Source organism: Scyliorhinus canicula, chromosome 2 (assembly GCF_902713615.1).
Source record: "Scyliorhinus canicula chromosome 2, sScyCan1.1, whole genome shotgun sequence".
Classification (NCBI taxonomy): Eukaryota; Metazoa; Chordata; class Chondrichthyes; order Carcharhiniformes; family Scyliorhinidae; genus Scyliorhinus; species Scyliorhinus canicula.
This window is the reverse complement of record NC_052147.1, coordinates 198052832-198066122: the sequence shown is the minus strand read 5'-3', so window position 1 is coordinate 198066122 and position 13291 is coordinate 198052832. Positions and strand designations below refer to the sequence as shown.

The 13291-nt window shown below is 46.2% G+C and overlaps 1 protein-coding gene across 1 annotated transcript in view; it reads left to right on the top strand.

The window, feature by feature from the left end:
- Positions 1-713: 713 nt before the first annotated feature.
- agps (alkylglycerone phosphate synthase) overlaps positions 714-13291 on the top strand; it is a 213311-nt gene continuing 200733 nt past the window's right edge. Inside the window, exon 1 of the mRNA XM_038789318.1 lies at positions 714-934. Within this exon, the coding sequence (XP_038645246.1) occupies positions 756-934 (179 nt within the window). The 5' untranslated portion in view covers positions 714-755. The remainder of the gene's footprint in view (positions 935-13291) is intronic.

Sequence of the window (13291 nt, the reverse complement as noted above, 5' to 3'; positions counted from 1 at the left end):
CATTCGGGCTTGATGCGGAACTCCATCTTCAAAGTTGTAGTTAATTAAATTGATGCACCATCAATTGCACGCGAGGCGAGTGATTTACCAATGTCAGGCTTTAATTAACTAGAACACAGCCTGGCGATCGTCTACAGTGGAAAGGAACGATCGTCAGGCTTCTGAGCATTTATACCTCGTTGATAGAGGCGTGGTTAACTCAGCCTCTCGGCCAATCGGTCGAGAGGCACATGACCGACCAGGGCCAATGGTAAGCCGACGTTCTGGCCCAATGGCAGACGAGTATGCAGATCATATCATCACATGCAGCAAAGATCTCTTGCTAGCTCTCCAGCTGCAAGTGAGACACCTATGGCCTTAACATGATTCCACCATTATGTAAGCAAGGGGCACCCTTGGAGTGGGCATCTTTAGCAGAGGCTGATTCTCACACACTGCCCTTGGTTTTCTCTTGGTTAGGAAGTGCCAGATTCAATTTAATAATGACCCTTGGATTCCATAGTAGTGAAGTTTGAATAAGAGCCTTTCAACTAGGAACTTTGCTGAATGCTTTTGCGGAACCAGTATTGCCATGTGTGTAATCTCATCTCTCTGGAGATTTGAAGCTGGATGCGTGAAAGCCCACGTTTGGTGGATTTGACATGCTGACTACATGTTCCCACCCCCACCTGTTGATGCTGAGTGCGCGCAGAGGTTGCTGGGACAGCCGCTGTCAGTTCCCCTCTGACCCCGGCTGGCAGTCACAACACGGAAGAATGGCGGCGGCGGAGGAAGAGCACAAGGGGCTCCGTGCCCGGCAGCGACTGCGAGTGATGGCGGGGCACCTGCGGAGAGCCGAGCCGGCACCTCCACCAGTACTGAACCAATGCCGAGCTGTGGAGCCAGGGAGCGCGGACATTGCAGCGAAATCAGCGGGGACCATCCCCAGGAGGAGGTGGGTGGCGGTTTGAATGGGCGGGACGGGGAATAGGGGCAAGGAGCCGGGCTGGCTGTCCGGCTGGCTGGCTGCCCGCCCGGCCGGTGGGGAGGTGCACACCCCTGTGGCCGCGTTCCGGTCCAGTTTTAAAGGTGAGAGCCTTATTTTCTTAATGTCAGGAAGGGCGATTGCGCTCAGAATATGCGGCTCAGGCCCAAGACGGGCGACGGTTTCAGTGACATGTCTAAATAATAAATACACTGATGTGGTGTGTGAGCTGCTTTCTGCACAAGTTCAGGGTAACTGCTGATTGAGAAAACCAGAAGTAGTAAAACATTGGTTCAATCGGGACCTCTACAGCCACTCACTTAATTTATTGTATAGTATAATATTGTTCAGTTGCAAAGTTTCAAATCGTTCACTTGAAGCATTTTAAGTCAGTATTATGAAGTATGATAAAATGGAGAAGTGACACTTGTATGCCAGTTAGTGTTGGGTTGTAGTGATAGGATGAGGCGATTGGTGGTCTGATGTTTCTCCAGCCTACGTAACTTTTTTTTCTGACATTACGCTGTGACATCTAGTGGAACACTCTCTTTGGGGACTTTGTTTTCTTTAAAACAGTAGGGCGCTTTCAGTTTCTGCGTGGTGTATCTAATCACAACTGGAAAAAGGGATTAGTACTGTTCCAAGATGCATATTTTGTGCTCTGAAAATTTGACAAGACGTCATTTATGAAACAAATTAACTGTTAATTGGATACATCTACATACTGTATTTCCACACAACCGGGCAGGGTTTTTTTAAACATAGATTAACATCTTGACATTGTATCTACTTACAAATAGCTAGATGAATAAAATGATTAAATTGTAGATATATAGAAATGACAAAGTGCAAACCAGTTAGAATCCTGGAATAAACTAAAGGAGTAGTTTGAGTAGTTTATAGGCTGACTGAATCTCATACTTAAAATTGCTTATCCAGTATATTTGTGTTAATAGATGGAGGCTATGATGTGCCTCTTCATTAACCAGTGAATTTAATGCTTATTTGTGGCCTCGTGTCAGACCACAGACAAATACAGTGCATGTGGCAAAGTTTTGCTGTATAGATTACCGCTTGATTTTATCTGCATTTTAAGGCATGAAGATCTTTCATGGGTCAGATATTTGTTGACATTATTTGAGGTTCATATTTGTGGATTGTAGTTAAACTTTTCATTACAGCTGTATATTGATGTACTCAAATTTGTTTGTAGGATTAATTCAACTTTTTTGCCTCTGTTGTGGTGGTGGATGTGCTGTCAGTGCTACTTTGTAATTGATGTGTGAAGGATTGTAACATAATGACTGGTAATTAATGAAATGATACCCCAGTTGATTGCAAAAATACAGCATGCAACATTCAGCAGACTGATGTGAAGATGGTGTGATCCCTAACTGAATCCCGATAATCACATAATCATACTTTGGCATGTCGAAAATCTGGATTCCAGTTAAAGTTTTATTTCAAATTGTTCTTTCAGTTCAGCAGTCTTGAATTACTTTATGTCAGGACTATCAATTACAATAATGTTGATAATTCGCAGAATATAGTTTAATTATCAGTTGTCGCTAAGTTCAGTATAAAACATCTTTTCATGTTAATTGACATCATATGTATTTGTATTCACTGACTTGAGGGAACATGTTTTCTCACAAACTGTGAGTGGAGTCTGAGCTGTTCCACACATATGTCCCATCTTCAATGTCCATCACCTAGAATGGATAGGAAACGCTTACTTATTGGGGTGTCTGAGTTATAAAGGATGTAGCTGCTGGACTGGGTCTGTTGCAGCTGGTGAGGGAACCAACAAGAGAGAAAAGCGTACTTTTCCTCCTCCTCAAGAGCCAAACTCGCAGATGCATCTGTCCATGATGGTATTGGTAGAAGTTACCATCATATATCTTTGTGGAGATAAAGTCCAGCCTTCACTTTGAGGATATCCTCCATTGTGTTGTGTAGCACCAACACCATGCTAAATGGGATAGATTTCAAACAGATCTGGCACTGGTAACTACCTGGCAATGTGAACGTTGCCCAAGTATGTCCTCTCCACAAAAAGCAGGACACGTCCAATCAGAGCAATTACCGCTCCATCAGTCTATTCCCAATTATCAGCAAAGTGAAGGACGGTATCTTCGGCAATGCTATTAAGTTGCACTTTTTAGGGATGTCCTCAAAACATCCCTGAGGAGTTCAAATATTCCCACCGACTCATGGGGAATCCCTGGCATGTAACTGACCAAGATGGTGAAGGTTTTGTTTTGGGAAGATACCAAACACATGGAGAGATTTCAGGAGCACATGGAGGCAAAGTTGAGATGTTGGAAGGAGTGCACAAACCGGCAGATGCCTCACCTGGAAGAACCTTCATGCACCAACTGGCCCGCATTTGGCAGAGTCTACAGATTGCACACAAGATTTTGAGGAATATCAGAACCCAGTGAACTGGAATGGAAATAGGGGCGGCACATTGGTGCAGTGGTTAGCTCTGTCGCCTCACGGCGCTGAGGACCTGGGTTCGATCCCAGCCCCAGGTCACTGATCATATGGAGTTTGTATATTCTCCCCGTGTCTGCATGTCTCACCCCCACACCCCAAAGATGCGCAGAGTAGGTGGATTGGCCACACTAAATTGCCCCTTAATTGGAAAAAAAGAATTGGGTACTTCAAATTAAAAAAAAAAATCTGGAATGGAAACAAAACATCCTTAATCCCGATGGCTGGCCTCCTAACTTCCCACTAAAGCCATAGGTCGGGTCAGGTGTATGATTGAATCCTGTTCATTTGCCTTGATGGATGCGGTTGTCGCACCACTTGAAACATTGATATGTTTTAAGACACATTAGTCTGCTTGACTTGTCACCAGACTAGTAATCTGGAGACCCAGTTCATGCTCTGGGGGCACTGGCTCAAATTTGACTACCATATGGTGGAATTTAAATTCACTGAATATCTGGAATTGAAGGCTAGTCTCAGTAATGGTGACCATGAAACTGTCATCGATTTGTCATAAAAACCACCCTTGCCATGTCTGGCCTTTTTTGCGGCTCCAGACTCCACCGCTCTCCGAAATGGCTTTGCAAGCCAAATCAGTTCAAGGGTTACTCGGGATGGGCTACAAATGCTTTCCTGTCAGGAATTTCCACATCCCAACAAATAAAAAACCCTTGATCAGAATCTATCTGATCTAGGTTAAGCATCCACTTTCTTCAACATTGGAATATCATGGTTGTCTGTATATATTCAGAATGCACTACTATGAGACTTCTTTGACATTTTCCAAACCCACAACCTCCACCACTTAGAAGAAAAGCAACAGGTGCTTGGGAACAAATTAATCTAAACTTCCCTCCAAATCTCTCACCATTCGGACTTGGATATACAGTGCTGAGCCAAAATCCACAAAGACCCCACCTGACTGTGTTCTGAGAGCATTTTAACTACATGGACTGCAGTGGTTCAAGAGACAAACTCGGTGTCGACTGTTCGAGGACACCCAGGATGTGCATTAAATGATGGCCTTGTCAGTGCTCACATTCTGAGAATGAGTAACAAAAATATATAACACTTAATCAGTTCTAAACATTTGTGTATTGCGTTCAAATAAAACTTCTTCCCGTTAACTGATTAAAGTACATTTCCTGAAATGTTCTTGTTTATAAAGATGTATTAATTTCAGGGTTGCAAGTATATTTCATGTAAAGGCACTAATTGCTTAGGAAACAAAAGTTTGAAAATAAGTTTTTATAAACCATTTTCTGCTAGTTTTCTTGACAAATGGGATTGTGGAATAATAACTTATTCTATTCTTTGATTTAATATTTTTCTGTTTATGCATTTAAAATAAGTTAAATCTTCATTCACAGTCACATATGGTTCTTGCAGTGTGACATCCTCTAATTACTGTTTTATTGATGACCTGTAATAAAAAATAGATACAGAGTAAAGGTTTTAAGTTACTTGGAGTTACAATCAGTGGGAACTGAACAGGATCATGTTCAATCACACTCTCAGATTATTAGGAAGCTTCTTGGCTATGATGCTCAACTTTTGAGCAGCACCGCAAGAAGAATCTGAAATAATAGTAGTTTCTCATTTTGCAAATAGTTGATTGTTCTATATTCTGTATATAGGTAAGATAATAAATGGAGGCAAATTGTTTTTTTTAATAAACAATTTTATTGAAGTAGTTTGTGGCTTTGTAAACAGTTACAGACATCAACAGAAAGAAAGCAAAAAAGGCAAAAATGTGCAAACATCCACGTATATTCAATATTTCAATCGTAACATACTGCACAAGCCCGCTCCTCTCCCACAGGTACTACCTGCCATTTTATCCCTCCTACTCCACCCCAAAAATTGCCACCCCTGGACCCATCGCCACCCTTGTTTTTAGCACCCGGGACATGACGCCCGCAAATCCCTCCCAGTACCCCCTAAGTTTAGGGCATGCCCAAAACATGTGAACGTGGTTCGCTGGTCCTCCCGCGCACCTAGCGCATTTGTCCTCTATCCCAAAGAATTTGCTCATCCGAGCCACCGTCATGTGGGCCCGGTGAACGACCTTAAATTGAATCAGGCCGAGCCTGGCACATGTTGCGGTCGAATTGACCCTACTCAGGGCCTGTGCCCACAGCCCGTCCTCCATTTCCCTGCCTAGCTCCTCCTCCCATTTAAGTTTCAGTTCATCCGTCTGGGACCCTTCCTCCCTCATGAGCACTGTATAAATACCAGAGACTCTACCCTCCCCTTCTTCCCCCCTAGAGACTATTCTGTCTTGGATCCCCATTGGCGGGAGGCGTGGGAAAGATGGGACCTGTCTACGAACAAAGTCCCGCAACTGTAGGTACCTAAAATCATTTCCCCTTACCAGTCCAAATTTCTCCTCCAAGCTCCTCAAACTCGCAAAGCTCCCTTCCAGGAACATATCGCCCACCTCCGCCCGCCGCCATGCTCGAAACCCCCCATCCATACTCCCGGGTGCAAACCGATGGTTGTCGCAGATTGGCGCCCAAATCGACGCCCCCGTCTCCCCTACATGCCTCCTCCACTGGCCCCATATCTGCAGGGTCGCCACCACTAACCACTACCGGGCTGGTGGAGTACCTGGCCGGCGGCAGCGGTAGAGGAGCCGTGACCAGGCTGCCAGGCTGGAGCCCCTGCACAAAGCCGCCTCCATCTGCTCCCAGATAGACCCCGTACCCACCATCCACTTCCTTATCATAGCGATGTTGGCCGCCCAGTAATAATTAATCAGACTCGGCAAAAATGGAGGCAAATTGTTAAGCAAAATGGAATTTCCTTAAGGGTTTGGACATCAACGTTTTCTCTGATGAAATAGGAGATCTGGTAAGCTTTTTAAGGGAGGTAAAAATTATGCACTTGATGGTACAATGAGCGACTAATACCTGGGCGCATTCAACATTTGTCATGAGTTGCACTGACATTTTTCTTTCTTTTCTCCCTTATTTGCTATGTAATAGACTTTCATTACACTGACCAGAAAATTGTTAATCCCCTGGATTTTGTGTCTTGATTATTGATTTACTGTTCATTCTGCCAGAAAGAAATTGTGAGAATTATTTCAACTCCTGTTGCGGACATTGCACTTAACGTCCTTTGTCATCTTTCCTGATTATCTTATTTACTCCAATACTCAAACTAGTCTTTGGACTTATCACTGAGTCTGTTTCACTTCAGATTCCAAGGCGTACATCCTGACTAACCTTCCATGTACCCCATTGTTAATGGCTGTTCAAAATAATACTTTGGTGGGGGGGGGGGGGGATATTTTGTGAGTCTGTCCTCTATCAGTAAACACTTACACCTGTTGCATCACTCATTGCACTTGTGGCGCTCTCCTCCCAAGTTTAAACATTTGAGTTTAAGTATTACACCAGAGACTTAGTGCAGTACTAAAAATATTAAACAGTCGTCTCTGAAATGGACATGAAATATGCCATAGCGCTATTGACTGTTCTCCCAGTGTCTTGGCCATTATTCCTCCCATGGTCAACATCATTAAATAGATTATCTGGTCATGTGCATCATTGTTTTTATTCTCCTCCCTTTTCACATTTTCTCCCAAATATACACCCACCAAAAAGAAACAATAATCAGTAACAAATATGTCAATCCCCTAATCAATAACAATGATCCCATCCTCCCACCAAACCCCAAACATTAGCCCGCATGTTCACACAAACAAATGACAAAAATGAATTAGGGATCACCCATTGTCGCCATTAACACACACAGCCCCCCAACCCTCGCACCCACCCGCCCCAACTAATGTTTGATGTTATCCAGTTCTTGAAAGTGCATAATGAATAATGCCCATGAATTGTAGAACCCCTTCATTCTTCTCCTCTGTTCAAATTTAACCTTCTCAAGAGTCAAGAATTCCAACAGGTCCCCACACCAGGGCACAGAGTGGAGAGGTTGCTCTCCAACCTATCAGGATCCACCTTCAGGCGATCGACGAGGTGAAGGCTACAACATCTGCCTCCGCACCCGTTTCCAACCCTGGCTGGTCCAACACCCCGAATATGGCCTCCCGGGGACCCGGGTCCAGTTTCACGTGCACCACTTTAGAAATTACCCCAAAAACCTCCTTCCAGTAATCCTCTAGGTTTGGACAGGACCAAAACATATGAACGTGATTAGCGGGCAGCCCCCCGGAACGTTCATGCACATCTTCGACTCCTTCAAAGAATAGGCTCATCCTCGCCCTTGTGAGGTGTGCTCTGTATACCACCTTCAGCTGTATCAGTCCCAACCTCGCGCACGAGGTGGAGGCATTCTCTATCCAGGGCACCTCACACCAGAGCCCCCCCTCATGTGCATCATTGTTGACAGGACTTTGAAAATTGGTTGCTGAGTTTCCCTAGAATATAACAAAGACTACACTTCAGAATTGGCTGTGAAGTGCTTTCGGCATGTCCAGGGGATGTGAAAAGCACTAAATGGGCAGTTCTTTCTTTGAACTATGAGAAATATCGCAGTGCTCTTTTTTATTTTGTTTTGGAAGTTGGATGAGGCCTTGCTGCAGCACAGTGTTGGGCTTTTGCAAAACTTTTTAAAATCTGGCAGAAGTTTTGGGTTATATATCTTAAATTCTGCATGATATACAATATACTGATTAATTCCATAAAGCATTGAGCATATATGCATATTAAAAAAACACCATTTATTAAGTGGGAGGATCTGTAGGAGTGGAGGAAGGTATGGTGTAGTAACATTTCTCTTGAAACCAAAGAGAAAATGCGAGAAAATCTCAGCAGGTTTGACCACATCTGTAGGGAGAGAAAAGAGCTAACATTTCGAGTCCAGGTGACTCTTTGTCAAAGATTCCAGCATCCGCAGTAATTTGCTTGTAACATTTCTCTTGAGGCGTGCTACTATTTCAGGGTCTGATATGGCAGTTTCAGTTCGGCTGACTTTAGATAGATATATAAGACGTTGATGGAGGTACGGGAGCAAGGAGAGGTGTTGAAGAGGGTGGAGGAGGCATTGTCGCAGCAAAGCAACCAGTTTACCTCGACGGGCGTGGAGGGTGGTGGACAGCAATAAAGGTCTGACAGCTGAAGTGGAGGACGTGGAGAACAGGTCACAAAGGCAGAATCTGAGGATTGCGGGACTGCTGCAGAGACCGGAGGCGACAGAATACTTTGCAGAGATGTTCACTTCATTGAAGGGTGAGCAGGAGGACTCCTCCCACTCAGTTGGACAGGGCCCACCGGTCACTCTGGCTGCAGCTAAAGGTGAATAAGCCACTGAGGGCTGTAATAGTATGCTTCCACAGTTACCAGGTGAATGGGAAGGATTGAGAAGGGCGAAGCTGAAACGAGAGGTGAGGTGGTTAGGCATTGGTATTCAGATATGCCAGGATTTTACTGCGGGCGTCCTTTGGTCGGACGAAGGCATTATACAAGAGTCATGTGAAGTTTAAGGTGGCCTACCCAACGAAGCTCAGGGTGACTCAACTCTAAGTACTTCTACTTTGACATGGTGGAGGAGGTGGAGGTGTTTGTGAAAGGTGAAGGGCTGGGACTAAGATGAGTTTGGACTTTGGGGTTGATCTTTACCTTTTTTTTGTGTATCTCTTTCTTAGTTTTTGTTTTTACTTCTGCTTGATGTTGTAGTTTGGAAGGGATGGTTTGGGGGTCGGTAGTGATCAGCAGGGATTGGATGGATTGGATTTGTTTATTGTCACGTGTACCGAGGTACAGTGAAAAGTATTTTTCTGCGAGCAGCTCAACAGATCATTAAGTACATGGGACGAAAAGGGAATAAAAGAAAATACATAATAGAGCAACACAAGGTACACAATGTAACTACATAAACACTGGCATCGGATGAAGCATACAGGGTGTAGTGTCAATGAGGTCAGTCCATAAGAGGGTCATTTAGGAGTCTGGTGACATTGGGGAAGAAGCTGTTTTTGAGTCTGTTCGTGCATGTTCTCAGACTTCTGTATCCCCTGCCTGATGGAAGAAGTTGGAAGAGTGAGTAAGATGGGTGGGAGGGGTCTTTGATTATGCTGCCCGCTTTCCTCAGGCAGGTGTAGACGGAGTCAATGGATGGGAGGCAGGTTAGTGTGATGGACTGGGCGGTGTTCACGACTCTCTGAAGTTTCTTGCGGTCCTGGGCTGAGCAGTTGCCATACCAGGCTGTGATGCAGCCAGATTAGGATGCTTTCGATGGTGCATCTGTAAAAATTGGTAAGGGTTAATGTGGACATGTCAAATTTCCTTAGTTTCCTGAGGAAGTATAGGCGCTGTTGTGCTTTCTTGGTGGTAGTCGATGTGGGTGGACCAGGACAGATTTTTGGAGATGTGCACCCCTAGGAATTTGAAACTTCTAACCATCTCCACCTCGGCCCTGTTGATGCTGACAGGGGTGTGTACAGTATTTTGCTTCCTCAAGTCAATGACCAGCTCTTTACTTTTGCTGGCATTGAGGGGGAGATTGTTGTCGCTACACCACTCCACTAGGCTTTCAATCTCCCTCCTGTATTCTGACTCGTCGTTATTCGAGATCCGGCCCACTATGGTCGTATCATCAGCACACTTGTAGATGGAGTTGGAACCAAATTTACAAATTTTGCCACGCAGTCGTGTGTGTACTGTGAGTAGAGTAGGGGGCTAAGTACGCAGCCTAGCGGGGCCCGGTATTGAGGACTATTGTGGAGGAGGTGTCGTTGTTCATTCTTACTGATTGTGGTCCGTTGGTCCGAAAATCGAGGATCCAGTTGCAGAGTGAGGAGCCAAGTCCTAGGTTTTGGAGCTTTGATGTCAGCTTGGCTGGGATTATGGTGTTGAAGGCGGAGCTGTAGTCAGTAAATAGGAGTCTGATGTAGGAGTCCTTGTTGAGATGCTCTAGGGATGAGTGTAGGGCCAGGGAGATGGCGTCTGCTGTGGACCGGTTGCGGCGGTATGCGAATTGCAGTGGATCAAGGCGTTTTGGGAGTATGGAGGTGATGCGTTTCATGATCAACCTCTCGAAGCACTTCATTACGACTGAAGTCAGGGCCACCGGACGGTAGTCATTGAGGCAAGTTGCCTGGTTCTTCTTTGGCACCGATGGTGGTCTTCTTGAAGCAGACGGGGACCTCTGAGTGGAGTTGGGGCAGGTTAAAGATGTCCGCGAACACCTCTGCCAGCTGGTCCGGATTTGATTGTTTGGGGGTCTGAGGGATTATTGGATGGGAATTTGGAAGGTGTGGGTGGATTTAGTGTTGGTTTGGTTTATTGTATGGTGGATGGGGCTTTGGCAGGGGCTACCTAACTAGCGAACGCAAGTTGGCTAATGAATGGGAGTGAGGTGGGGGGAGAGGCCACTGTCATTGGAACCTGTATGGACCAGATTCGGTGGGCCTGGGAGGTGTGAAAGAGAGTATTCATTCTTTTCACCAATACCCGCGGGACAGCAAGTATTTGTTCTTGTCACCAGTACACAATGTGTACTTGAGGATTGATTTTTCTCATGATGATTAAGGCACTGTGAGCGGGGGGTGAGGAAGACAGAGAATTGTTATTATGGACCATGCTCCACACTGGGTGGGCATGGTCATGGAGAAGGGGTCAGCTCAGACGTTAGTGTGGAGGCTTGATATGGGACTGTTGCAGACCCAAATATTTGTAACAAAATGAGGAAGGAGATTGAAGATTACGTAGGTTCAATCGGAATGAGGAGGTTCCACTGTTAGTGGTATGGGAAGTTTTGAAAGGGGTAGTGAGGGGCGACATCATCTCGTTAAGGCATAGGGGGACAGGCAGGAAAGCAAAGAGCGGCAGCATTTGATAGAGGAGATCTTGGAGGCAGATGGAAGGTATGCGGAGGACCTGACGCTGGGTCTTCTAGCGAGGCGGAAGTAGCTACAGGCGAGGTTTGATCTTCTGTCCACAGTAAAGGTGGCTCGGTAGCTGAGGCGGACGAGGGGAGTTGAATAGTGTATGAGTATGGGAAGAAGGCCAGTTGCTTATTAGCGGACTAGCTCCACCGGCTGCAGTGGCAAGATAAATTGTTCGGATCAGCGATGGAACAGGAGAGTTGGTGGTGGCATCGGAGCAGGTGAACAAAGTTTTTGAAGAGTTCTACAGGGAGCTGTATTAATCAGTGCTACTGGAGGTTGTGTTGGATATGAGGGAGAGTTTGGAGCTATAGGAGTGTCCTGAAGTAGGAGAGGCGAGAGGGTGGGATTGGAGGAGCCAGTGGGGGTGGAGGGGCGAGAGGGCGGGATTGGAGGAACCAGTGGGGGGTGGAGGAAGTGCAGGTGTCAATAGGGAGAATGCACCGGGGCCAGATGGTTTTCCAGTGGAATTTTATAAAAGTTTAAGGATACGTTGGCACCACTGTTGGCAGAAATGTTTGCGGATGCAATGGTCAGGGGACATTGCCAGAGACGGTGGGTCAGGTATCCATTTCATTGCTGCTTAAAAAGGACAAGGATCCAGTGGAGTGTGGGCTGTACATGCCCATATCTGCTGAAAATGAATGCCACAAATTTGGCAAGGTGCTGCCGCCTAGATTGGTGGTATACCTTCCGAAGGTGATTGGGGAGGATCAGACTTGGTCTGTAAAGGGAAGGCAGTTGTCGTCAAATGTGCGGCGGCTGTTTAATGTGGTGCTTTCTCCAGCAGAAGGAAGGAAGGGAGTTGGAGATGCTGGTGGCACTGAATGCAGAGAAGGCATTTGATAGGGTAGAGTGGAGCTATCTGTTTGTGGTGTTGGAGTGGTTTGGGATTGGGCCTAAGTTTGTGGCATGGGTGAAATTGTATAAGGATCCGATGGCGTGTGCGAGAACAAATTAAATTAATTCGGAGTGAGGGCAGCACGGTGGCGCAGTGGGTTAGCCCTGCTGCCTCACGGCGCCGAGGTCCCAGGTTCGATCCCGGCTCTGGGTCACTGTCCGTGTGGAGTTTGCACATTCTCCCCGTGTTTGCGTGGGTTTCGCCCCCACAACCCAAAGATGTGCAGGTAGGTGGATTGACCACACTAAATTGCCCCTTAATTGGAAAAAATGAATTGGGTACTCTAAATTTATAATAATAAAAAAAAAATTAATTCGGAGTACTTTCAGTTGCACAGGGGAACGTGGCAGGGTTGCCCGATGTTCCCCTTTCTGTTTGTGCTCGCATTAGAGCTCTTTGCTATGACGTTGGGGGACTCGGATAAATGAAAGGGGTTGGGGGGCAGTCAGCGGAGTATAGGGTGTCGCTGTACACTGATGATCTGATGTATATTTCGGACCCAAGCTCTTCCGTAGGGGATACAGTGGGACTGCTTAGGAGATTTGGAACATTTTCAGGCTACAAGCTGAACTTGGGTAAAAGTGGAAGTTTTGTCATGTCTGCTCCAGGGGCAGAGTTTGGGGGGGGGGGGGGGGGGGGTGCTGCCATTTCAAACTTGTTCTATTACAGGGTGGTGAATGCAGAGAAGGTGTGGGCTGGAACAGGGAGACGGAGACTTTGTGGGTGAGGCTGGGGGCAGGTTCCTGTAGGGGGTCGGGGTTGCAAGTGCTGGCAATGGCGCCGCTCCCTTTTGCCACAGGGAGGTGTTCTAGGAGTCCTGTGCTGGTTGCCATGCTGAAAATGTGGAGGCAACTCTGGCAGCACTTTAGGTTAGGGCGGGTTCGAGGATGTCAATTCGAGGGAATCATGGGTTTGGGAGCTGGGGAGGATAGATGAGAGGTTTTGGAGATGGGAGGAAAGAGGGGATGAAGGATTTGTTTTTGGAAAGGCGGTTCACGAGTTTGGAGGAGTTGGGGGCAAAGTTTGGGTTCCTTGTGGGGAGGGTTTTAGGTGCATTAGGGCCTAATTCTGG